General features: G+C 46.0%; 1 protein-coding gene across 2 annotated transcripts; it reads right to left on the bottom strand.

Moving 5' to 3' along the window:
- Positions 1–290: 290 nt before the first annotated feature.
- Positions 291–24,519, bottom strand: acin1a (apoptotic chromatin condensation inducer 1a). 2 transcript variants are annotated; one of them, XM_063218508.1, is made up of 18 exons: positions 24,286–24,519; positions 23,150–23,215; positions 22,740–22,854; positions 19,472–19,533; positions 15,311–18,946; positions 14,513–14,662; positions 14,228–14,316; positions 10,758–10,815; positions 7,918–7,960; positions 7,567–7,709; positions 6,726–6,866; positions 6,098–6,293; positions 5,522–5,667; positions 4,588–4,695; positions 3,992–4,099; positions 3,242–3,602; positions 2,243–2,343; positions 291–1,856 (listed from the first exon to the last, which is right to left on the bottom strand). In XM_063218508.1, the coding sequence occupies exons 1-18, from the start codon at positions 24,421–24,423 to the stop codon at positions 1,449–1,451; spliced, it is 6,069 nt and encodes a 2,022-aa protein (XP_063074578.1). In that variant the 5' UTR covers positions 24,424–24,519; the 3' UTR covers positions 291–1,448. The 2 variants fall into 2 exon arrangements, with proteins under 2 accessions (XP_063074578.1, XP_063074577.1); XM_063218507.1 differs by having other exon boundaries at positions 7,567–7,712; positions 24,286–24,518.
- Between the last annotated feature and the right edge of the window lie 3,229 nt (positions 24,520–27,748).

The following is a 27,748-nucleotide window of genomic DNA, read 5'->3' on the forward strand; positions in this document are numbered from 1 at the left end:
GAACAATTTATTTCTATTATTTGGCTTACTGAATTTGACTTTTGACACACATTTCAAGCACCTCAAACATTCAAGCATTTTCACAACCTTGAAAAACACTTAATTGAAATTCAAGCATTTTCAAGGAATTCAAGCACCAGTGGGAACCCTGTACACACCTCAGCAGGACTCTCCTCAATCCTGCCCCTGTAAACCTCCTGTTGCTCTGAGCTCTGCCATTCCAAGATCCCCAAGTTTGGTGCGGCGACAGCCAGGCTTGTTTCAAACAACACAAACAAAGGAACATCAGGTTCAGATCTTAAACATAACCTTTATTATTTTGTACATTCAGCACTTACAGGAGTAACCAAAAAATAAAAATAATAAAAACAAGAAACAGAGCAAAATCAGTTAAAATCTTTGTTAAACTACGAACGAAATAATGAGTAACCAAGAAAAGAAAAAACAAAACAAAACAAAAAAACACAAAAAAGGGAAAATAAGAATATTGAACCAGATGTGTGTGGAGGTTAATACTCTCTCTCTCTCCATGCAATGGCAGCAGTTCAGGACTGCTCGAGGAAGCACAGAGAGAAGAGACCGGGGGGGTTTGCGTCACAAACTGACGACGCACACGGATGAAACACCAAGGTGCTCTCTTTTCGGAAGCCGTACGCCCTATGATTTTGGAGCTGGGGTGGAGTGGGGCAGAGCAGGGCAGAGCGGGGCAGGGCGGGGCATGTGAGTGTGGGAGCGGGACGGAGGGGAAAAGGCTGCCTTTTCTGGGCCAAGGCCACGCCAAGTGTCAGCTAAACACACAGGCGGATGTGAGAGCTTGTCAAGCTGTCGGGAATACAGTAAAGGAAGGACTGTAATGAAGCAACACGTGCGTCCAGGCACACACACACACACACACAGACACACCCATAAGCACGCACGCGCACACACACACACACACACACACTCACAACTCCACAGAGACGATTAAAAAATAGAAGGGACGGGGACCGTGACAAGAGGGCTTTTAAAACACTGTCTGAGACCGCCATGGAAACCGAAGATACATTAGGGACAGGGTGTGGAGACTGGAGGGTACAGTATTTGGGGGGGTTGGGGGGGCATGGGACGTCAGCAAAGTCAACCCAACAAACATCAAAAGGCCAAAAAACACTGAGGGGTAGAATATACACCAGAAGTCCCACCCTCAGGCTAAACAGAGACCAAGATGGCAGACAGACATCCTGGTCATGGTCCCAATGTTACCTGTGTGTATGCAATGTGGTGTGTGTGTGTGTGTGTGTGTGTGTGTGTGTGTGTGTGTGTGTGTGTGTGTGTGTGTGTGTGTGTGTGTGTGTTTCAACAGGTGGGAATAGGTTGGTCCTTAAGTGGGTGGGGTGGGGGACAGGCCTGGGGGTGCGTAGTACACCATGGACTAACAAGTGGGTTCTGTTCTTTTCTTTTTTCTTTCCTCAGCGTCTCCGATCTCTGCCTGAGGGGCCGCTGCGACTGCGGGATCTTCTGTTGCTGCTTCCACCTCTGCCTCCTCCTCCTCCGCTGGTTCCGGACGGCCGTCGGTAGCCGTCCTTCCTCTTGTCCGCCTCGCGGTCCCTTTCCCGGTCTCGCCCTCCTCCTCCCCCCCGCTCCCGGTCCCTCTCCCTGTCTCTATCGCGCTCTCTGTCCCTAGCTCTGTCTCTGTCGGTGTTGCCTCCGTCACCGCCGTCGCCACCTGTTCCCGCACCGCCGGCTGCCGGTTTTGTTCTGTTCCGGCGCTCTTCCTCGCGCTTCCGCTCCTCTTCAACCTCCTCCTCTTCCATCTCCTTCCTCCTCCTCTCGCGCTCCTTTGCACGTTCGGCACGAGCCGCATCTCTTTGAGCAGCCTGAAAGACAGCGGGGGCATCAACAGGGCAGAGATGAAAGATCAGACATGTCAGACATGTTCATTTGTAGCCCAGCAGATGGATTTCCCAACATAATCAAAAGCATTTAAGTCCATCTTTTTGATTTGTTGTTTATTTGGCAGTGCATTTGGCAATGCTTTGTACATCATTACAAACATGACATGGCAAGGCCAGGACTTGTAGTTGCGAATACATAGAAGGTTTATAGCCAGATGGCAAATGTGCCACCCCAGTCCCGGATCAGGCTACCAATTACAATTAAGAATAACATACTACATAGGAAAAGAATTACGTGTGATCTTAAAACGCGCTTCCATAGCATCAAAACAAAAGGAAAAACTCTCATGGGCAGTCATGGGCCTCACCTGTTCCTCGTTGAGCGGAAGCCAGTATATACACGGGGCTGCTTTGGTTTTGCAAAACAAGTCGTCCAGCAGTTTGGCAGGGGGCTCCTCTGGGGCTTTCTCTGCAACACAGGAAATAGGAAGACATTTACAACGTGGACACAAACACACACACACACACACACACACACACACACACACACACACACACACACACACACACACACACACACACACACACACACACACACACACACACACACACCCACACATCTGGGTGGACATTTACGTCAGGGCTCATGTACACACAACTTGATCTATCTTGAGGGATAATGGGGCATAACAGTACGAGTGCATGCTAGAACAAGCAATCTTGTACACACAAAACTACACGTGTGAGCGCATATTTTTCAGTGGGTTGACGCAAGCAGTCAGTCTTTGCACTGAAAGGCAAAATTTCTCAAAAGAAATCAAATTAATTAATTGCGCTCCATTTTGCCCCTAAAAACAGAAATCAAAATGTAAAACCTTATCAGCCTACACACAGCTTTAGACTTCAGTTTTACACAGCTTTAAAGTTTTCCCACCTCAAGTAGGAACCACTGAACATACCAAGATACACACATGCATCCTACACTTCCAACAGTAGAAACTATTAACATGGGGTTCTTTCAATGATCCAACCTCCCATCCTCCCTTGAGCTTGTGGCCTTGTGATGATGTCGCAAGAGGTCATTGACGGCGGAAGTTTAATTCAATACCTCACAACAAAGTCAGTTGGAAAGGTCAGTTTCTCATTTGCTTTCAGGATGTTGAATGGGGAAAAGTTCACCAAAAGTTATTGTGTCTAAGCTGACAGCAGGGAAACCTCATTGCTTTCTCCACTGAGGCGGGGTGTCAGTGAAGTGCAGGGCCACAAGTACAGGACGAGGACGAGGACGGGAGTTAGGATAACGGAACGTACCCATGGAGACGCACAACAACGTTCTTCAACGTTCTTCTCTTCTTTATCAACCTCACCTTTCTTTTCGGTCTTTCTCTCCTTGCTCTTGCCGCGCTCCTTTCGTCGCCTCTCCCGGTCACGAGAGCGTGATCGGCGTGCGCCGGCCTCCCTCTCCTCTCCGGGCCGGCTGAAGTCGCGCACCTTGTCTCGATCCCACTCCCGCTCCGCACGTGTCCGTTCCCGGCGCTCCATCTCCCGCTCGCGTTCGGCCCACTGGTCACGTTCCGGCAGGAGGGGAGGGGGTACGCCAGGGCCACGTGGTCGAGCACCGCCCGCCGCCGCAGCTGTTGCCGTGGCAGTATTGGGCGCCACCCCTGCCCCTCGGTCGTCCTCGTTAACTCTGTCGGTCAGGAGGAGCCCCCCACGGTGGAAGTCCAGCTACAGGTACACAAAAGCAGGCAGGCAGGCGCACGCAAAAAGGTTATCCGTGGACCTGGTATTAGTCTCCTGCAGTCACGTCAAACAAGTTCTGAGGCGAAGCAGGCATATTCAACTAACGGGTTCATGCAGAAAACAGTGGCCTGTATGTACACTATGTGTCTAGGTCGATTATAAGTAGCTTTGGCTAAAAAGTGTCTGCCAAATGTAATGTAATATAATGTCTATGCCAACAGATACAAGTTACACTTGTTTCGAATCCATTGAATTGACATGTGAAAAAGGGCCATTACAGTGAATACAACTCCATATTGGACCAAAAACACACACAAAAATGTTTAAACAGTACAGGCACATGTAAGATGCAAACAGCTATCAAAGTGTTTTACCTCCTCCTGGAGGCTGAAGTCAACAGAGAGGAATTTGGGGTTGCTCTGAGGCCACTTCACCCCGTGGAGTGCGGCCCGCGTGGCCACCGCCTCGTCTACAGTTGCATACTGCAGAGACAAACAACAACACATTGTTAATGTGAACATTATCCGATTGCTGGAGGAATGGATTAGTGCATCTATACAAGGGCTCCACAGACCCCTTGGAGGCATTGGGGAGCCCTAGGGAGGCAAATTGAGAATGATACAGCTAGGGGGTGTGCTCAATTGCCATTGGGGTGAATTGGTCGTTTTTTTAAATGCTAAGGTGGGTGTTGGCAGGCTTATGATGAAATCAAGGGTGCATTAGGAGGCTTATGATGAGGACGAGACGGCATTTGTTCAGAAAAGGCTGAGAACCAATGGTATAGAATGTCATTTTACCCAATTCTACTCTCATACATTTGCAAGGTCTAATTGAATCGCATTACACTACATTTTTTGGTAGCATTTTGGGGTTTAGGACCCCTCAATGGCAAGTAACGTATAAAAAAGGCACACTCTCCAACTTATATTGGCATTCATTTGCGGTCTTAAAAACAGAGGGGTGTTGTTACCGTGACAAAGCAGTGGGACTTGATCTTGTCTATCCAGAAGCCTTCCTCCACAACGGCACCTGTACGGTTGAGGAGCTCCTTCAGCTGCCCAAGAGTGAAGGGCCGAACCTGAGGCACGCAAACGCACACACACACCGTGTGAGTGAAATGCAAAATATTCACAGCACATGCCACTTCAGAGTTGCTTCGTAGCCTTTCTCCAGGTAACTGAAATCTTATGCAATCCAAGACAAACAGTCTGATGAAACCAACATGTAAGCAGTCGAGAAAAAAACTGACTCAAATATCTGAATCTGGGAGCGCTAGGCGTGCATGCCCATGAGGACCCAGATTGGGGGGCTATCTCCCATTACTTTCCTGTCACCATCTTTTTTTCCCCTCAAAGGGGCATTTTTGCCTCTATTTCGATTGGACTGTTTGAGAGGCGACAGGAAGTGAGTGGGAGGGGGCAAATGACCGAGGTCGGAATCAAACCCGGGTCACCAGCGTAGCAACCCAGTGCCCTACCATTAAGCCACAGCATTAGCCTGATAAACCAGACTAAATGTGGATGTCTAATTTAGTCTGGCCTCGATGCATAATACATCCGAAGATTGTTGATGAGAACAACCTTCCCTCAAAACCCTGCCCGCTTTGATTCAAAACACATCTTTGCGTTGTAATTGGTTTGCCAGATTCATGGCATTCTGGCTTCATTGAATCATTATGCGAGGCCAGACCCACCCGTAGACAAAACATTTTGCCGTCCAGCGGGTGGCGCTGGTTCACCAGGCTACCACAGCAGGGCTTTCCTGTCACCATCTTAAAGTTAATCTTAACCATCCAAATAAAGGCTGTAAATCTCCAAACCAAATACAAATGGAAAAAATAGATGGTTTGCAACAGAGGGCCACAGCCAGCTGAACAGATTTGCATACATGTGTGGGTGTCTCACCAAATTGCAGATGTGGATGATGTTGGAGACTCGTCCCCGGGGTGGCGAGGCTTGCCTAGCGGCGCGGACAGGGTCGTCGATGGTTACGCTCACTCCAGACTTCTGCTGGCTGATGGAACGGCGGACCAAAGCATCGCTGGGCATCACTACGCCACAGAGGAATGGAGGATTCATTGTTTACATTTATTGCCTGTTCAGCAGCTCTGGCTACATCATGGCCAATACAGATAAAAAAATATGCACATGGCATTTACAGAACCAACAACAAAAGAAAGAGATTAAATACATTTTTTTTTTAACATCAATACATGCTAAAAAGTTCAAAAGAAGGAAGATGGGATATTTTTGAAGTGTACCCTGCTCCTAGCCTATTCTAAACTAGTGTTAATGCAAGACTTCCCCTATTAGCAAGGCTAGTTATTCAATGAGTCAAGTGCAGGTGGAAATGGTGGAACCAACTTTATGGTTAGAGCAACAAACCAAAATCTCATTTAAAAGCCTTTGTTTAGACCAACTTCTTCCTCGTTTCGCACATAAGCGGCATGTTAGGTCATAGCAACCAAACCATCTCCTTACCCGTCTTCATGTCGCCATCTTGGCCAGGGGATGGAGACTGCGTTCCCACGGCAACCTGGAAAGAGGTGTCCATCTTCTCTTCCTGGCCGAGGCGTTCCTTGCCCTCCGTGCCCTCCTCCTCATCCTCGTCCTCTTCCTCCTGCACGCTCCGCTTGGGCTCCTTCTGTCCATTCTCCTGAGCCTCAGGGGGCACCACCTGTGGAAAAATGGGGGGCGGGGTCAGTCAATCTAAGGACGGGAGTGTTCTCTTAAAAACAAAATACAAAATGTATTAGTTTATGTTATGTAATGGGAAAATGTGTTTGGGGTAAATGTGCTGTTGGGAATCTAACGATCAACGTTGTAGTCATGTCTTGTGCTCCATTTACTATAAGAACTGGTAGCAATAAAGCTACCATTACTACAAAAATCCTGCTTAATTCGCCAGGAATAATGAGATGTCTTAAACAGCATGAAGTCAGGACTTTGGACACCTACCAGTTAGCTTACTAGGTTTCCAATGGAAATTTGCATTGCAACCAAGTAAGTTGCTAACTTAGTTTGCAATGATATTGTTGCGAAATGTACCCCTGGACCTGTGTGTGTGTGTGTGTGTGTGTGTGTGTGTGTGTGTGTGTGTGTGTGTGACCTGTGTGACGGTGCGTCGGATCTTGAGGTCCTGGTCGTCACGGTCTCCGCCCTCCTCCACGCCAGACAGCGGCGTCTCCTCCGGGTGCAGGTCCAGCACCGCCTCCTGGCCCAGGCTGGGACGGATGTCCGGGATCAGCGACTAGGGAACACACGTGTACACACACACACAAACACACACACACACACACACACACACACACACACACACACACACAGCCATGTTAGGCCCCTGGCAACGCAGCGCAACAACATGTGCAGGACTCGCTCACGGATCACTGTGTAATATTGCAAAATGCAGCCAGTCAAATTTGAATTTGAACGTAGAGGTGTGATTGGAAAAAGCACTTCAATCATGTTATTTTAGAGACACAATGACGACTAGTTAAACTTCAATAGACCCATAATACTATCCTGGAGTTGCAACAAAATTGAATGGCCACCAGCTAAACTATGTCCAGTGAGCTGCTTTTAGTAGACAGATTATTAACACTTTGGGCCACAGCTTTTCATGTCTGCACCTTCTTTTTAAAAAGGAAGTCTACGCAAGATGGAGGCCCCAGCTCTACACAAAATAGTGTACAGAGTCTAGAACGACTAAGTGCAGCACACCAGCTTCATGAATTTCTGGTGGCAAAAATGAAGCGGAAGCTGGCAGCAGCCTCTGGCAAGACGGGGACACCGAGCGGCCACACCTGACACACACACTGAGCGACTCTAGCGGTCAGCTAAGAGGATTATGGAACACACACACACACACACACACACACACACACACACACACACACACACACACACACACACACACACACACACACACACACACACACACACACACACACCTTGAGTGAGTCGGTGGTGATGCTGATGGATGGCTTCTTGGCAGTGACGGCCGTGCTCGCTCCCCATCTCCTCTTGCGGCTCGCTCCCGTGCCGCCCTCCGCCTCTGGGTCCGCGTTCGCCCCAGCCGGGGATGGCTTGTTGGCTGCTGGGGGGAGGAAAGGGAGGAGGAAGGAGGGTGATTTTTTTTTTTTAGCAGGTTCTGAGAAACGTTCTCATTACAAACTCAAAACTGTGGACTTTTAGTTGTTTGAGACTGACAAAAACCAAATTCAAAATGGCATTTCCAAGATGAATCAAGGCACTGCACTTCAACAATCAAAACATATAACAGGGAGAGAGCTGGTACTTACTGAGGGATATCCTTCGAGTGGAGAAAGCCTTGGGGGTGACAGTCTGTAAAATAGGAAAGAGGAAGAGGAGGAGGACAAAGAAAAAAAAGAAAAGAAAGGAAAAAAACACACACACACAAAACCGAGGCCCAGGGGCAGAGGTGAGACACAACATGGTGGCGTGGTACGCTCCAGAGAAACGGAGAGCAAAGAAGAGAAAGGCTAAAGGGAGATAGGACAGGGGCCAGCTACAAGGCCAGGTGGCCGTTACAGAGCAGTGGAAGGGGGGAGGTAAGATAAGAGGGTATCTGACTGGCACCACTTCTCTAGATTACTATTCCCAGTCGTCTACGCCACTACTGCTCTTCAGTCTTAGTTCAGCCAAAATAATGCCCAAATTTGTGTGTGTGTGTAAGCTTGTGTTTGACAGTGGATGGAGTGAAGTTCTTGAGTTCAGTGAAGTGAGACTGCACTTCAGCCTGTTCTGCCTCAGAAGACAACACTAATGGCTTCAGAAATTTTCTGGGAAATCAAGTGCCCTGGAGCAGTGGTTGACCTAATCACACACACTCTCTCTTTCCTTCTCCCCAACACACGCACGCACACACACAGATATTGAGAAGACTCAAAGCCCTATAGAAGATCCTAGAGTTCCAGAACATGTACATTACAAGCACGTCTCGTTTACTTAAAGCAGACTTCATTTTGGAAGTGATTGAGATCTGCTGAGGACAGTGCTCTATTTGTAGAATCAGACAGTCAATCAGTAGAATATAAAAACTGTATTTTACATTTTTAAATTATTGCCACCATACAGAGGCTTTAAAAAAAGTTGTATTTCTTAAATAGTCAACTAGCCAGTTTGTCCACTTAGGGATTAAACTGGGGAGTCTTTCGACACTTGAGCTTCAAATTGTTTTTGCTCATTTCAATTCTTTAAGACAAGAACAAACTTCTATAAAATTGAAGAATGACTACTTATTTTCCTGGTACCATTGACACCTGATCTCCACTGGGTTGGCTATGGCCCAATCGCACGTCTGCATGTACTGTATATAGGCAACAAACGTCCAATCATAGGCTGAAGCTGAGATGTTTGTGAGGAAATGGGGCAGCTGGTTGGCAGATGGGCTCTGTGTGGAGTTCAGTAGGGGCGGGGCTTTGGCCTGTGCAGTCTGCCCGTGTAGAGGGGAGCAGTCCATGATGTTTACTGGGGGAAATGGGATAGCTGGGGGGCGAGTGGGCAAAGTTCAGTCTTTTGTCGGGTGAGGGACAGGCAGGGGTTAATTCACTGAGATCAATGTCCACCAATAGGGCGGTGACGAGACTCAAGAGTCTGAGAGATGGGGTGGTCATACTGATCGCACAAGTCCAAGACAAGCCCCAGTAATAGTTGTCAGAGCAACAGTTCGGTTGTTGGGCAGTGTCAATCAAGTCTCTGCAAAAATCTGTTTTTCATCAGGGAGGCTAATCACTGACAAGTTAATGTGGCATGTCTCATCAGTGGTCGAGGCCACCAGGTGACTCGACAGGTGTGTCCATACAGTGGACGCACCTGAATGTGACCAATGTGAATATCCAAAACTGGTCAAAATGGCTTGGCCAAAACCTTGTGGAGAGTTAGTGATGCAGGCAGGCAATATCCGTGTCGTTAGTGTTTCATGGGTGATGACAGCTTCCCAAATCTGATGCCTGACAGCATGTCAGAGGCAGCATCATTGAGAAGACGAGACCAGCATTCTCTTCCTTTGATGTAACAGCTGGCTTGGAGTGCAGAGGAAAAAATAACAGGAGATCTCTCAAAACTCCCTCTGGAACAAATGGCGTTAAGGACTCCTGGTCAGCAGTATCGCCACAGAGCTCAGGATGGCAGGGTCAGCTCTGTGGCAGCATTCAGTCCAAACTCGACCTCCTCTAGAAAGCTGCCCAGCCGCCAACAAGCAGTGACCTCCGCAAGGAGGCGTACACCACCGTGGCGACCAACAGCACAGCTTACTGAAGGCAACAATGTCCGTGACATCACACAGCCTTGTGCTGCGTGCAATCTCGTGCCCCCCATGCGCATCAGTCCAATCGCCCGCTCCTCTACGTCATCGCCGTGGCAACGTGGCCATTGTAGCTGCAAGGGTAGTTCCACTGCAGTGCAGCTCTGGGGCCTACATCAGGTATAGCCAAGGCGCTTGGGGACAGTATCACAGGTGGAAGACAGGTAGTAGTAGTAGTAGTAGTATGCAGGTACCAATAGGGGCATTGGAAGAGGCATGAACACCTTTACAACAGAGCAATCAAGGGGTGGGGGGTTTAAACATGAGTTGACTGCCACTGGCGTTTAGCCTAGGGACAGTGCCAGAAAAAGTACTGTCCCGGCACAAAAAAAATAGAAAAAGGAAAAAAGAAAGAAAGAAAAATACCCACAAGTTTCCCTGCACCACAGTTATAGTAATGTGGAGGGGAAGCATGACAGAATGTGTCAATCTACACTAATAATCATGATGAAAGGTTTAGTTTCAATCTACCTGAAAAGTAAAGATGATACTCTCTAAAATAAAAATGTGTAGACCTACAGCACTGGCATGTGCTAGTACTTTATATAAGCAGTGAGGTTAGAATCTTATCAAGTAAAGAAATGCCTACTGCATGATAAAATGGCCACTACTGCAAAGACATAGAATTGACTTCTGATAGACGGATGAATAAATAACCCCCCAAAAATAACAGATCATACTATATAAGCCAAAGTGCTGTTGCAAAAGAAGCCTACAGACTGCCTTAACAAGAAACACTGCTTGACTATCCCTACCCCTGACAGCCCCTTTAGTGGAGTGGGTGTGTGGGAGCCAGACAGAGCTCGGCGTGCTTACCTCCTCACTGGCTTCCGGAGCCTTCTCGGGCTCCTCCATGACCGGTGCCTTCACCTCGCTACAGGGGTACAGTGGAGGAGAGAGGTAGAGAGAGAGAGAGAGAGAGAGAGAATAATCAGATGAGGTAGAGAGAAGAGATAGAGAAAGGGCACACATGATATAAGGGAAACACCAATACTAAGAGAAATGTATATCTAAAAAATAACAACACAAATGCACCAAGAATTACATCGCTGGTGTCAAAAGGGGCACCCTAAGCTCACAAAAAAGTATATTAGTTAATGCCATCAAATAGTTCGCACTCATCAGTTCTGAGATGTCTCAGTGTTCAAAAGTTTGCTTTACAGGTGAGTTTGAGCGGTATGAAATAATCTCCACAACAATCATACCAGTACCACTGCACTCATTCTGTGTGGCTGTAGACACACAGAGAAGGTTTATATATTACAAATAACTTGTCATCACTAAATAAAATATCAAACGAGGAAATTCACGGTCGATGTCTGAGCACAGCCTCATTGCATCGCTTCCACTGCTGTAGTTCTATCGGTCGAGCTAAGGACATATCAGGGATACACCAGCATCGCTAACACTGCACACTGCATACCCCCTCCCTTCTCGTTTCAACAGCGGACTTCCATTCCAAACAAAAACTACATACCCATCGCAAATCCGAAACGGAGTGGAATAACACACAAAGGCTCGAAAATGTAACGCAAATTAAAGTGATACAAATGCAACACCGAGACGCGACGTGGGCCACGGGAACCATCAGTGATACAGAAGGAACAGTGTAGCGACATTCAAGCTCTCCTCCTACCTCACCCAATCTTATTCTCTTCGGACAGCGCTATGTCGGGGGCTGCCTCGAAACTAAAAGGGCATTCCCGATTTGGATGTAGCCGCTTTAGCGTTTAAAATTAACGGCAATGAAAACCGGTTAAGCGCTGCATTCAACTGATGGCCTAACCGCTGCGTTGTCGGTCAACCACAACGAAAAGCACAGCCATGTTGGATAAAAAAGAAGGAATGAGACGCTAGGACCCCACGACTGAGAGCTCACCGGCTGCATGGCTGCCGCATTGTATGCCTGACAGAAATGTCTTCACAACACGCTCGTGGAGGAAATGCTCATGAAACAGTGGCCAAACAAATTGTTATTAAGCAATGGCTAACATCTTTCACTCGTGTTTTAATATGGTAAAAAGCCACACAAATATGAAATATGTCCAGTTGAAAGAGCTGCATTGTAGCGGAATATATTAGCAGAGCCCGTCTTTCAAGCTGTCATTCATTCAGTCATTGAAAAGCGCTGGTCTGCAACCCAAATTCCGATTGCCCGATAAATCTGTATTCCTGACACCTCAGCGGCATTCTTTGTATAGTGAATATGTAGTCCTGGGATTTATACATTTGTTTGGTCATCTCAGGGTCATGGAGGAACGTTTCCTTTATCGCGGTTGTTTCTAAAATCCATAACATGAACGTCAAAACAGTCCTGATTATTTATACAAAAAGCGTGCTGTCTTGTAAGCTAACACATGTATTAGGACAGCTCCTTTGTGTTCATCTCTTGCACTCACAAATTCATTCACTTAAAACATTTCCCATTCATTGTTGAAAGTTGTACATGAAACACAGGATATTTCCTCCCTCAAGACAAAAATAATGTACAATCCAGAGGTGTTGGCAACCATGCGTTAAACTTGGCAGAAATGACCCCCAGATAATACCATGCATTGGTCTGAGCATTCACACAGTGCATGTGGATGCGGCTAGGGTCCACTAAGGCATGCCATTTACACACGCATCCTGGCAAGAAGAATATGTCATTTACACACGCATCCTAGCAAGAAGAATATGTCATTTACACACGCATCCTAGCTAGAGACATGTCGTGTCATGCCATTTTCAAGTGGGCATGACACAGTTTGATCATTTTCTGCAAGCCTGTAATTCTGTGCTTCATTCGCCATGATAATTTCCTTCCAAGACAAGTGATTATTACAACAATGAATTATATTATAATTTGATTATTACAACAATAACTGCAGAGCGGGCTTCAGAGGTTTGCAATGTCAACATTAACTTGGTGCTGATCAGCAAGACCGTGTCACATACTATCAGAAGGCTTGGAGTGTGAGCAAAGGCTTTTTTCAACCCTAGTGTTATGTGTAGACCCTCCTCTCTAGAAAGGGTGAAGTCAGTGGTACATTTTTATTCTTCGGCTAGCTTGGTCCCAAAATAAGTAGAATGCTCCAGGAAGGCATTAAATGAACATGACAATTGTTTACCATATCTATAACTACACAAATGCCCAACCAAAAATATTCTTTTCAGTCCATATTTTAGTCCTATATATATGCTATCATTTCGGGAAAAAAGAAATCATTGTTCATTTGGTTAATGAGAGTCGACACCACAAGTCAGGAAAAAAACCTGCAAATAGGCCATAATATAGCTGCTATATAACATGCTTGGCAAGAACCAAGGGATCATTAAGTCCCTTAGCAGGTCCAGTCCACATCATGTTCTGTGGATTTCACCAAAAATTAATTTTATGATTTTTCAAAACTTTCATCAACCCAAAACTCAAGTCACAAGAATCAGGGCGGATCCGGATCCGGGGATTCTTTACCATTGCGGATGAGGCAAATTGACATTCTAGTTTCTAACTCCACAAAAACGAGGCAGAAAGACAAAAAAATAGGGTGCAACATAGTGAACTGATTATTTAACAGCTTCCTTAGCAGAGGTCTGTTCTCTCTGCATGTATTTCTAGTTAAAAGATGTAATAAAAGGAAAAGGGGTAACACTTTACGGTACAGTAATTAATGTGTACTTTCTATGTAACAACAGGGTAACATTACATGGTATCTAACAGGAAAAAAGGGTGTAATTACAAAGTAAATACCATGTTATACACATATCTCAAGAATTACTATGAAACTACTGGGTATTTTCTAACCATCTAATCATCGAACTTCTCTCTGTTACCCTGTTGTTACCCCATTAATGGAATTTACTTAGTAATTACCCCCTTTTTACCCTTTAGATACCATGTAACTTCTCTCTGTTACCCTGTTGTTACCCAGAAAGTACACAGTAATTACATAGGGTAACTGTACCGTAAAGTAAAGCGTTACCGGAAAAGGATTGCAATGGAGTTTTTTGGGGAATAATATCTTAATAGTCTATGCAATGACACCAGTATGGTTTGACTCTGATGAAGACGCACTGCATCGAAACATTAGTAATCCTTGCACCACAATAAAATAGCAGAAAAATGTAACTTGTGTGCTCCCAGTCATCCTTGGCCCAGTCTCTTTGAAGTGGACCAGCTTGTTTTATACCGTCTTACAGTCCTGAACTATGAGCACCAAAAAGGCTAGAGCGCAAGTGACAACCTTTTTTGTTGTTGTTGTTTACATGTAGATGCATTGATCCTCAATATATGCCTTTGAACAAACCTGGCAGAGTCTCCCTTCTTCATGTCCTCTTCTTTGTCTTCTGCCTTCTTGTCTGATTTCTTATCCAGTTTTACTTCCGGACAGGGTTGCTGTTAGCAGGTGAAAGAATGAAACGGAATGTAAAGCAAATGGGATATATTGTGGATCCATGAAATTAGTAACAATAATTATAAGTAAATTATAAGTAAAAGTTGTTACACCATCGAATTATACGTCTTCAAAAACTATGCAACAGCTGTGGATAATTCTCTAACCCAACTAGGTGAATGGTTCATGGTGCTGTACCTTGCTTTTGCTCACATCCTCATCGCTGACATCGTTCTGCTTCTCCTCCTCCTCCCCTCGCAGCCTTCGTTTGCGTGATGGTGTGGCTGGTGTGTCATTTTCTTTCTCACTCTTGCGCGTTTTGGCAGACTCCCTTTGAGGCCCATCAGACTAAAAAGGACAGAAAATGGTCACCTCCTTGCAAGACAAGTCCAATCTACACACATGCAAATCAGACAAGGTGTCTGGGGAGGAGAAAACTTAGAAGACAATATGACAGAAATGGTAAAGTCATGCAAAGAAATCAGCAAGCAAGCAGACAGGGGGTGAGGTGTAAGAATGGAAGTCCTGGAAAAGTACATTTAATTTAGGCATGCAACCGGTATCCACTTCCTGAAAGTTGAACCTACTGTTCGCAACTTGCTTGATGACTGACTGAAGAAACTCCTACAATGAGGACATTATCCATTTTATACCATGCAACTGAAACGGACTAGTTCTGACTGGAGTTATGATAACTTACTTTATATATGATGTTAGAAAGGCCTCGACTTATAACCCAATTAATGCATGTTAAACAAGAAACCTCCCCAAATGTCCAGAAACAACCCCTTTCAAGATAGAAGTATGACCCAAGAGAATAAGTGAGCTGTAACCATAACCTGTAACCCTTTGCTTCACCTGACCAGAAAACAACCATGGTGATGGATAGTTAGTACGCACGACACCGCTGATGATCCGAAAGGCCAGAAGAAATGACAGCCACAGAGGCAAGAGATTTAGAGATTTTAGATAAGATTAACCGGCGTGACCACTCACCCTCCTACAAGCGGAAGAGGAGCGGCTTTTGTCCTGCGAGGACGAGGAGGAGTCCGAAGAGCGAGACGAAGACGAGGATCCAGAGTCGGAATCAGAAGACCCAGAGTCACTAGATGACGACGAGTCCCTCCTCCTCCTCTCTTCTTTCTTTTTCTTCTTATCGTTCGCATCTTTTTCCTTGGACGCATCCGCCTCCTCTGGTGGAGGAGATGGGGGCAGTACGGTGGCTGGGGTCGTGGCCTTCTCCTCAGACGCTCCGTCCGTATCCGCTGTTTTGGTCAACTGCTTCCCCTGATCAGATTCTCTTTGTTGTTCTTTTTCTTGTTTTTCTTCTTCACCTTGACGAACATCCCTGGATTCTGGCTTTTCTTTTCCCGCCTCGGCAAATGGCACACATGGTGAGGACGTTGCAATTCCTGTGGGTTGTTCGCCTTCGTGCCAACCGGCCCTGAGGGATCCAGAGACGAGCACTCCCTGCCTCATGAGCTTCTGAGGGGAGTTCTGACTGCCGGGCGCCTGCGTACCCTGCGGGGATGCTTCCACCGGGCCTGGGCCTGCTTTAGTTGGGGAGGTGATTGGGGACGGGGTCTGAGGGAAGGGGCTGTCTGAGAACGTGCGGGGCACCCTGGCCACGGGGTTGGCAGAGGTGGGTGAGAGCACAGGGGCGTCTCTCAGAAATCTGAACTTCTTGAAGGAGGACTGGGGGGACAGGGGCGTGGGGACAGGTGGGGATTTGGGCGGGAAGACTCCTCCCGATTGTTGAGGTGGTGCCACAGGTTCGCTGCCCTCATTATCCTTCGCCTCTGTTGTCGTGGTTTTACCAGGTATGGCAAGCGGATGGGCGGGAGAATGAGAAAAGCCTCCGATTTCACGTCCACGCTTCCAAGGGGGCAGACGGCTCTCCCTCTCCTTTTCCATCATCCTCTCCCTCTCCTCTTTCTCTCGCTCCATGGCTCTCTCTCTCTCCTGCTCGGACGCTTTCAGCCTCTCTTGCTCCAGGGCAGCCTTCCTCTCCTCTAGCTCACGTTCTAAAGTGCGCTGTTGAGCCCTTTCCCTCTCCTCTTCTTCCTTCTGCTCTTGTTCTGCAAGACGTCTCTTCTCCTCTTCCACTCGTTCTCTCTCAAGAGCCTGCTCTCTCTCTAGTTTCTCTTTTTTCTCTTCCTCAATGGCTTTTAATTTCTCCAGCCTCTCTCTCTCCAGAGCCTGTTCTTTCTCTCGTCTCTCCTCTGCTTGTCTCTCCCTTTCCAAGGCTTGTTCCCTCTTTCTCTCCCTCTCCTGAACTTGTTCTCTCTCTTGCCGTTCCTTCTCCAGCCTTTCTTTCTCAAGAGCTTGCTCTTTCTCCAGCCTTTCATTCTCTTGTCGTTCTTTTTCTAGCTGTTCCCTTTCTAGTCTCTCTTTCTCCTGACGCTCTTTTTCTAGCCTCACTCTCTCCTGTCGCTCTTTTTCTTCTCTTTCTCTCTCCAATCGCTCTTTTTCTTCTCTTTCTCTCTCTAGTCGCTCTTTCTCCTGTCTCTCCCTTTCCAAACGCTCCCTCTCTTGTCTCTGTCTGTCCAAACGCTCTTTCTCCAGTCTTTCCCTCTCCAATCGCTCTTTCTCTAGTCTCTCTCGCTCCTGTTGTTCTTTCTCCATCCTCTCCAAGCGCTCTTTTTCTAGTCTCTCTCTCTCCTGTCGTTCTTTCTCCATCCTCTCCAAGCGCTCCTTTTCTTGTCTCTCCCTCTCCAATTGTTCTTTTTCTCGTCTCTCTCTGTCAAGACGCTCTTTTTCTAGTCTCTCACTCTCCAGTCGTTCTTTTTCGAGCCTATCCAAACGCTCTTTTTCTAATCTCTCCCTCTCCAAACGCTCTTTTTCTAGTCTTTCTCTCTCTTGTCGTTCTTTCTCCATCCTCTCCAAGCGTTCCTTTTCTTGTCTTTCCCTTTCCAAGCGCTCATTTTCAAGCCTCTCTCTCTCTAAACGCTCTTTTTCTTGTTTCTCCTTCTCCAGTCGCTCTCTTTCTAGCCTCTCCCTCTCCAACCTCTCTCTTTCTATTGTCTTTTCTCTTTCAAGTCTCTCGCGCTCTAGAGCTTGCTCCCTCTCAAGCCTCTCTTTTTCAAGTCGCTCTCTCTCTAGTCTCTCCCTCTCGAGGGCCTGTTGTCTCTCCCTCTCAAGGGCCTGCTGTCTCTCTTTCTCCTGTCTCTCCCTCTCGAGGGCCTGTTGTCTCTCCCTCTCCTGTCTCTCCCTCTCCTGTCTCTCCCTCTCGAGGGCCTGTTGTCTCTCTCTCTCCTGTCTCTCCCTCTCGAGGGCCTGTTGTCTCTCCCTCTCCTGTCTCTCCCTCTCGAGGGCCTGTTGTCTCTCTCTCTCCTGTCTCTCCCTCTCGAGGGCCTGTTGTCGCTCTCGTTCTAGCCGCTCGCTCTCCTGCTTCTCCCTCTCCAGGGCCTGTTGTCTCTCCATCTCCTGTCTTTCTCTCTCGTGGGCCTGTTGTCTCTCCCTCTCCTGTCTCTCCCTCTCCTGTGTCTCCTTCTCTTGTCTCTCCCTCTCCTGTTTCTCTCTTTCCAGACGCTCCTTTGTCTCTCTTTCTTGAAGCAGGGCACGCTCTTTCTCTTTCTCCAGGGCCTTTCTCTCCTCCTTTTCCTTCTCAAGTGCCTTTAACCTCTCATGCTCCCTCTCCCACAGCCTCCCCCTCTCCTCACCTTCCCGCTGCCAGGGGAACTGAGGCTCGTGGTCTTGTTTGAGTGAATCCCTTTCCTCCATAGTGCCACGAACAACACTGACAGGTCCTTGGCTGTGGACGTGAGGGCCACCGATGACAGAGATCGATCCCGGGTAGCCTAGAGCCGAAGACGCATTCGCAGTGTGGGTTATAGCAGACACAACCGCATCCTGGTGCCCTCTGCCTGGAAAAACAGTCGCACTGCCGCCACTGCCATCCTCTCGCCCCTGGGCCTCGTCGCGTCCGCGTCTGACGACTCCTGAGAAGGCTCCTTCAGACTCCATCTTGCGCGCCAGTAAGGAGAGTGGACCGGGCCGGCGATCCGCAGCGCCACTCTGTGGCTCTGGGCTGCTACTGCGGCTGCCACTGCTGGAGCTGCCGGAGCTGGATGTGCTGCTTGTGCGCTGCCTGGATGGGGGCTCTTCCCCTGGGCTCGGGGGACTCTGTTTTGGGGTGTCTGGCAGGGGAAATGAAAGCTCCGGGGGTGGGGACGGTGGCGGCGTGGGCTGTCGCAGCTGTGGAGACAGCAGTGGGGGAATGTGTTGCTGAGGTTGCCTAGAGTCCCCAGACCTTTCTCTGGCCAGCTGAGCTCTCGGTGCCAGCAACTGCTGTTGCTGCTGCTCCACTCTGTTTCTACGCGAGGCATTCATATCCCAGTCGTCCTCATCGTCTTCTTCGTCCTCGTCATCTCTACCGTCGCTCTCCTCGTCACTATCAGTGGCGGCACGGCTGGGCGACGTGCCCTTTTGGGCCGCTAGGGCCCGTATGGACAGCGGGGCCACAGAGGGATGCAGGGCACCGGGGGTGGGGCCGGACACCGACGGAGGCCCTGCCAGCGCCTCCCTGTCCCTTGCACCGTCGTGTGTGTTCGCCTCACCTGATACCTGGAAGCCCTGGCCCAACGAACGGGGCGGACTTTTGTGCTGGTCAACTAAACCTGGGGCGACGTCCTGGTGGAGAGATGTGCAGGAGAAGGCAGGTTGAGGCAGGAACCTACAGCGGTCTACAACTCTGATCCAATAATATTTTCAAAAATAACTAATCATACCATAAGGGCTCTGTCTGAAATGTACACTCGTTCACTTAAAAAAAATAAAAAATTGCATTAATGAAACGTTCACACTGGTTGTGTCGTAATGAATGAACAACTGAACATTTCAGATTTGCCTGTGTGGTACAGCAACCACGCACAAGATTAGAGATACGACTAAATAATTTTGCCCCTTTAACACACAGCATGCACCTATTCTTGAATGGACAACACAGACAAGGATTCTTATGATGCAATTGTAATGTAATAAAACGACAAACCTTATCGTAATAATGTCAAACAGCCAGCCCACCCACCCACGATTGTTTAAAGGAACCAATCAGACCATCACGCTGCCACTGAAAAATACGGCCCTACATTGCTATCTCAACCCAGGTAAAATGAGGCCTCCTAGGGCACAGGAAACTTTGCAGAAGAGTCAAACCTGGTTTGGGGTAGGACCGACTGAGCCATCACTGGCCTCCCTCTGGTCTTCTTGGTCTGTGCCTGAGAATGACAGGGAAAATAGACATTACTATTACCGTATTGGCCCGAATATAAGACGTGGTTTTTGTTCTAAAAATAGTACTCTAAAAAGGGGGGTCGTCTTATTTCCGCGCGCTAGAGTAAATCATTTTTTTTTATTTTTTTATTTATTATTATTATTTTTTAACTTTACCTGAATGCGGCCATTATGCGTCACAACAATGACACAAAACTCAATAGCCTTATGGATAGGGCGAGAGATTGTTTTGTCCATATCAAATGTGCATATGCTAACTGCGTTTCGTGATGAGTGTTGCACCGCCCGTCTATCAACTTTCAATGTCAACGCGATGCGGGCCGACAATGCGAGGGGGAAAACACAACAGTCAATCGCGATGCGTTGCTCTGTTTTTATTTGTGTTCGGTTTTACAGTCTCATCATGAAAGCTTTGGTTGCTCTCTCTGGTCACCAGTACAACTTGAAACTAAAGAAAAAATGAAGGGTGATTTGATGAACAACCTGTAGGCTAAGTTTTGGATGCTGTCATCAGCCAATGAATGGTCATTCATGTGCGCGAGAGAGCGGCGCCTTGACAGGTGGTGCCTATTTGACGATATCCCTCACAACAATGCAACAACACAGAATAATGGTTAGGGCAAGAGATTGTCTTGTTCATATAAAATCACTAAGAGTTTTACCCTTGGCACGAAATGAATGCCAATCGGACTTCTAATGTCAACGGTGCTGATAGGCAGCGCATGGGTTTCAAGTGCAATGCGTCAATCTGCCTTTGGTCACATTCGGTGTTTATAGTCCAACGGAAAACTTTGGATGCATAAAATGAACGGCGATTTTGGCGAGACGGCTGCTGGTTAGATATTGCTGTCAACAAAGCATTTTGCCAAAATCTGTGCATTGCACAATAGATAGTCTATCTCTACTGGACTGGTTGCCTGGCTGGTGCAGACTGATGCTCTGCGAGTGTAGTATGGAATGTTGTGTCGCACTTAGAACAGTCACACCCAGGCGGCTGTACAGTAGGTGTCTACTGGCGCTTGTCAGGTAACCACTGAAGTGAGCAAAGAAAGGAAAAGAGTAGCTATCTGTAGTTTTTTATCATGAAAATTACATTGTGAAATTTGTTCTATGTAAAAAGCCTAAGCTTTTCCAACAAATTAAAAATTGCATTTTGAAAGAAGTTTCCAATGTGAAACTAAATTTAGTCTTCAAAAAACTTTTTTCCCCAAAACATGAACCTGAAAAGGGGGGTCGTCTTATATTCAGGATCGTCTTATATTCGGGCTAATACGGTATTACATTATTATTATTATTATTATTATCATTATCATTACTATTATTATTATTATTATTACTACTATGTCTTCAGGGCACTAAATTAACTTTTTTCGGCACCAGCCAAAATAGTTTGTAGATGTTAATCTTACTAGCCAAGCACACATTCACTAATGATTGTTAGAAATGAAAAAAGGAACAAGTGATTAAGAAAATTCCTGGATCTGTATCACCACCAATATTTAAAGATTCTTCGTTAAACTTGGATTTTTTTCGCACACCTCAGCTGGCAGGTGCGTCGGAGATGGCCCATGGGTCACTCAGCAGACAACTTGAAGAAACTCCCGCACACTGACCATTTTGCTGTTTTTCTTTAATGTTGTAAAAGATTCTTAATCATTGTGGGATAGGGTGAATTTTGACTATCCAGTTTCTAACTCCAAAAAAAAAAAAAAAAAAACCAACAGTCAAATGCTCTATCAAACCTTTATCCTTCCTCTATCATTCCTTGGCAGAGGTCTGCACCCTCTGAGTGCATTTCTAGTTATTGCTATTATTTGGTACCTGTTAATAATAATGTAATGTTGTACATGTACATCACAGTAAAGCAAAATAAATGATTGAAAACAGTTTGTTTGAACCACTATTAATAAATAGACTGTACTTGGCATGTTGCTTTAAGTTTCTCGGGACAAAGACAATGTAGGTCTTCACTAAAGGCCCAAAGTGCAAGAGTTAGCCAGCTACTGTTGTGTGTGATTAAGGGACAATGACAATGGAATTACTGTATATTAATAAAGCTTAGAGAAAGACTAGAGCTAAGACGAAAACGGAAATGCCCAAACAAACAATAGGCACTTACAGTAACTTTGTATACACTCAAAGAAGTACAACAATTGTCCCCAATGCAACTTTGCAGATCAGCTGTTGTGTCAGCTTATTCATCATACTCTTCATCTACAGACATGTACAGTTCTGTTTGTCATTGTGTGGCCGGTCAACTACAACGGAAAACATCCACTGTGCTCAACTTCAATTCAGCATTTTATTAAAACTACCAACCACGGTGATCTGAATGAGAACTGACATGCTTGAGCTGACGTAGTCCCAGGCCAGACTGTTGACATGATGTGTATGTGTGTGTACTATACTTTACTTTTTTAAAGACTTAACTAACCCTTCTTTGCATCTGCACTTGTTCTTCTATATTTCCTGTGCACTTTGTATCTCCCAGTGATGTTGGCTATGATTATGTCCTTGATTGTAAGTCGCTTTGGTTATAAAGCGTCTGCCAAATGCAATGTAATGTAATATGCTAGCTAAAGAATTCCAGAATCCAACTCCTCACATTTAATAATCAGATCTCACAAGAACTTGTAACCTTCTGCCAAATCTGACCACATAAATAGCACATTTGCAACATCCTCAAATCAACATAATGCACTGGAGCCAATTCACTGCACAGCTGTCCCTCTCCAGCCAGAACATTAACAACAAACAAAAACAACAATGCGTCCTTTACATGCACCTCTTTCCATATCTCTATTACTGAGTATTACTTTAAATGCACCTCTCTTCATATCTCTATTACTGAGTATTACGTTGCCACTGCTGCTTGTTGGGGCAGCCAGCATCTACATGACGAGGTTGGGCAAAAAAAGCAGAGCTTTATTCCAACATGATTATTATAATAATAATATAGAAAATGTAATAATAATAATTGCATTTTACACGTCGGAGTAACCTATTCAATAGCCTCTTGTAAGCTTAACAAATCTGTTGGCAAGATGTTTACGGCAACACTGGTTAGAGTACCTAAAGAAACAAAGAAATTAGATAGAAACACACACACACACACACACACACACACACACACACACACACACACACACACACACACACTGTTGTGACACCTTGCAGGTTATAGTCTTACCATCTTCATCCTCCACAGCCTCTCTGGCTTCCCTCTCCAAGCGTTGCCTCAAGAGCTCCTGTTGCTTGGCCAGGTACTGTTTGATGAAACTGTTCTGACTCATCTCCTCTCCAATCTGAAACAGACAGCGGCCACCGTTACACCAAACTGCAGTGACAATCCAGGCCTGTCACTCACACAGTGCCTGAGCTACCTGCTTCGTGACCGCACAGCCAAATTCGTCTGTACCTCTGGATACAAGCAAAGTCTGGCTAGGGCTATGTTATTTATCTGAGAGGAAAACAAAACACTAACTGCAATCTAAATACAACAATTCGACGTGCTGTCGTTACTGTTCTCGTGAGTTACTTAACATTGAAGGCCACACAAAATGTGTAGGTAAAGTCTATCCAATTTCGAGAGACACAAACCTGAGAGTTTGGTTGAAGTCCTATGTGATGAGTGGAGGTCTTCTGAAGATTTTCCAGCATCAGAGCCTGAGAACCACACACAAACACACAGTAAAAAAACTTACTTCTACATTTTCCCATGATATTACAGCCTTGAATGTTACACATCATACAATAATCCGTGTTAATCTGACAGTTCATAAGAAAAGTCTGCTGGCAACATTTAACTTTAGTCCACTTTGGTATGCAATTGAATGATTCGAGTGAAGGAGGTAGCAATTTATATCCATTACACTGTATTTCTGATATGAACTTGGGCAGTGTTGTGTTTTAGACGTTTACTTTGATGTGTATGAGCATCAGAGTGAATCCAAGCCATAATAGGCAATCGTAAACAAGGTATGTGAAGCTGTAACGTGTAAACTGTTTCTGTGGTGAATTTACCCATTGAGCAAAACAGCAGAATCACAAGAGATTTCATTTCCAAACATATTTGGGGGAAAGACTTCAAGCCAATTCATCACTCGTCAGATAACGTTCTGTTGCTCACGACTTACAAGCGCGCAACTAAACAAATTCATTAGCCAGTGAGCTAGCTACTCATTTCTCCTCCGCCCACACTGGGGAGTCGGGAATGTGACAGTTGCCAAGGAAGCTAGAGATATAATTTCTTGCGTTTCAAAATCAAAGGGAGAAAATCAACAAATCGGCAATAGTTAGATTTGAATTCATGGATCGGACACTGTGTAAATCTCTTTAAAGTACTTGATGTGCGCGTCCTCGTTTTATAACCCCCTCCCTCCCCCTCCATCGTGCACGCAAAACACACAAAGCGCGGACTCGCCGACAAGTTAAAAACTAGTGGCTAGTTGTTAGCGTCGGATAAACACTCTCGCATGGCAGCAAGGCTCTACATCACTTGGGCCGTAGGTACTTATGACTTTTGCTTGTAATATCTCAACCACAACACTTTGTCGCATTTCAACGTTCGCAACAACCACGGCAGTCGAAATGAGCAAGCATGGTCATTGCAACAAGGCGCGAGCTCATCGAGCTCTTCCAGCCATCATACCACCAACATTTGGCCTGTCGCTAGGACCGCGGTGTAGCAACACTGAGCAAAGGATTTTCGCCCTGAAAGACAGATACAAACTCACCCCTTTTAACCGTTTGATGAGAGCATTCTTTTGCCCACTCTTGGACAAGCCTCTTTCCTCCAATGCAGCTTTAAGATCAGCCACACGAAGAGAATGAAGCGGCCTCCCGTCCAGCGTAACATCTTCGAGGTCCGCCATCTTTCATCCCCTTCGCCCGTTCTCCAGCTACCAGTCACCGCAACGCCTTCCCCCTCTCGACGTCAGGCAACTGTTTCCGGTGAAGGCGGAGTCGGGATTCAAAGAAAATAAATGCAGATCGTCTGTGTTCCGGTCCTAGTTGTTTATTGTGCACATAGGCCTAGACTACTTCACGTAAATAAATAATAGTTATTATTATTCATATCTACTGCACCAGTCTCCTAGGGAGGTGATCTTAAGATCTGAGGATTGCAGGTTCGAATCACAATAGCCTACACAACGTACGCGCGCACACACACACACACACACACACACACACACACACACACACACACACACACACACACACACACACACACACACACACACACACACACACACACACACACACACACCCTGTATGGTGGTCTCATTTTTCTCATCCTAAAATGGTCTTGAAAAATATTAAATTGGGTGAGCAAAAATGTATAGATACCCTTGTCATCAGAAACGACCCTGTGCTAGTCAATTGATAACATGACAATTCAATGGCTAACCATTCGAATGACACTGAAAAGTTAATTGACAGAGACTTGCTTTTGAGAGATGAATTAAGGATTTCAAGTGAGGGACTGGGTTTTGCAGGTCATGCACAGTATTCCGCCATTTGTTAAAACTGCTTTAAGGACATGAATCATGATATTTTGAAAATTGCCACAAAGATTAGATAGGCCTATGCTCTTGTAGAAAAAAAAGGAATGTGGTGGTAGGGGGACTAAATCTCTATTCTGACACAAAAAAGGCAAATTGGTTATCAAGTATTGAAAATCTGAAATCTCAGACCTTTTTTGGTCAATGCTCCTGATAGGCCCACTGACATCCACCTTGCGAAATGATGTTACTGGTCCAGCCCGCTTGAGATCAAATTGACTTTTTGTTTGTTTGTTTGTTTGTTTGTTTGTTTTATTTGACATTTATTTATCTAGGAAGGTCCCATTGAGGTATGAAACCTCTTGTTAAAGGGAGTCCAGGCCTGTGCCCCCTGAACTGAAATAAGTTTAGACACCCCTGCCCTACAGCCTATGCATCTCTATGGAGACCCAAGCTGCTCATGACTCGTGGCAGAGCCACGGTTTCGTGGTTGTACACACTGCCACCTGCTGGGTCAATGTGGCTCTGCATCCACAGGCCAAATGGTAGAGATCACAGAGTACTTTTATTAATACCGAAGGAAATTAAGGTTAGAGTAGGCCTACAGTACAGTACTTTCAATAGGCCTACATTTAATTAAATAGCAGTGTACTACATTTTAAAAAGTACTCTGCTATAGTCTAGCTCTCCGTTTTGCCTGTGGGAAGGATTCATCTAAAACACAAGGCTCAACACATCTGTACAAACAACAAATGACTAGTCACTCAGTCACCACACGGGCACAGACGAGGTACTCTGGGATTTGAATAACCTGTGAACTTTAATTACAATCGCTCCTACTAGTGACCTTATTGAAAACTACTTTCATTGCAGACCAGTGCCCATTTTAAAAACAAGAGAAGGTAGACACTCTTTCAAATGATTTAAAAACCTATTTATTGCAATGAGACTTCTCGTTACACAGTGGGATCAACAGCACTGAACACTCACAAGCTGAAGCACACAGCTCTCACAATTCTCTACTCAATTTTAGCTCCAGCCCTCTCTCTGTGTGTGAGTGAGTGAGTGAGTGAGTGAGTGAGTGAGTGAGTGAGTGAGTGAGTGAGTGAGTGAGTGAGTGAGTGTGTGTGTGTGTGTGTGTGTGTGTGTGTGTGTGAAATCCTGAACCAGGACAGTCCATCATGTCTCGTGTGTGTGTGTGTGTGTGTGTGTGTGTGTGTGTGTGTGTGTGTGTGTGTGTGTGTGTGTGTGTGTGTGTGTGTGTGTGTGTGTGTGTGTGTGTGTGTGTGTGTTTGTGTGTGTGTGTTAGCTGTGAAGCCTCTGTAGGGCTACATCAATCCTCTTCCTCTCCTTTCTGTGCATGCGTTAGATGTGTGCAGAGCTCTGCAGGGCCAAGTCTGTCCACTTCATCTCGTGTGTGTGTGTGTGTGTGTGTGTGTGTGTGTGTGTGTGTGTGTGTGTGTGTGTGTGTGTGTGTGTGTGTGTGTGTGTGTGTGTGTGTGTGTGTGTGTGTGTGTGTTAGATGTGGATCCCCCATTATCCTGTTCAGCCTCTGGCAGCTCGCTCTGAAACACACACACACACACACACACACACACACACACACACACACACACACACACACACACACACACACACACACACACACACACACACACACACACACACACACACACACACACAGCTCTATTAGAGAAGATCACGTGGAGCAATATACTGTTGTGACAGTGGGAGTTCCCTGTTGTGCTTCTGTAGATGAGTTTTTCTGTCCACATCTCCACTAATATATGGTACACATACTACACCAGTACACAATTTTCGTTCATAAACACAGTGTCGTGAGGAGGGGCAAGAGACTGGCAGCCAACCACGTGAGCTAATTTTTTGACTGACAGCTGTTTCCAACAATCAGAGGTGTGCGCAGCCAGGGGAAAACAAAAAACGAGAACCCATGTATATACAGTGCTTGTCTACAGTATAGTATTGGCTTATACTGCTCCCAGACATACTGTATAGGTGAATTCAGTGTGAATAACAGACCGTGAATGTGAGCATGGGCAGCTGTGGCCAAATGGTTAGGGAAGCAGTCTTAGGTTCAGAGAGTTGAAGGTTCAAATACTCAACCTCTTACCATAACCCTACATCACCCCATGGCTGCAATGTCCCTGAGCAAGGCAACTAACCCCCATACTGCTCCAGGGACTGTAATGCCCTAATTACTTAAAATAAATAAATGATCTAGTTAACTTGCTTTAGATAACAGATAAACTAAAGCTTAATGTAGTGTAGTGCAATGTAGGCCTAAAGGTTGCACATCTCGTACACTAGTCTGCCAGTACGATAAATGTGGGTGCTCCTTCTCCAGAGCTGGAACAAGGCATCTACCCAATGATACAGTAAGTATATAGACCTCCTTGCATCTACCTCTACATTTCTCTCGAGAGATTACAACCAATATCCTAAGCACAGGAAGATGCGTCGAAAGGGGACAACTAAAGCAAGTGTAATGTCAAGCAAGGGCCAGCTAGCCTCCATCGATTCTCGCTGCGTTGTGTGAGTAAAAAGCCTATGTAACATTTGTTAACGTTAATGTTTTTAACCTTATATAATTCCCTTAAATACTCAGTGTCACATTGCGGGGAGCTCATCATGCTCAAGACCCTATACCGTAACCCTGCCACCAAGCCAGGGAACG

The sequence above is a fragment of the Engraulis encrasicolus genome, chromosome 16 (assembly GCF_034702125.1).
Source record: "Engraulis encrasicolus isolate BLACKSEA-1 chromosome 16, IST_EnEncr_1.0, whole genome shotgun sequence".
NCBI classification, from domain to species: Eukaryota; Metazoa; Chordata; class Actinopteri; order Clupeiformes; family Engraulidae; genus Engraulis; species Engraulis encrasicolus.

Coding starts and splice junctions, on each gene's coding strand:
- acin1a (XM_063218507.1), bottom strand. CDS start 24,423: ATGGCGGACCTCGAAGATGTTACGCTGGACGGGAGGCCGCTTCATTCT. Junction 6,867..7,566: donor TCACCACCGACTCACTCAAG/GTGTGTGTGTGT, acceptor TGTGTTCCCTAG/TCGCTGATCCCGGACATCCG. Junction 4,696..5,521: donor TCATCCACATCTGCAATTTG/GTGAGACACCCA, acceptor TGCGTGCCTCAG/GTTCGGCCCTTCACTCTTGG.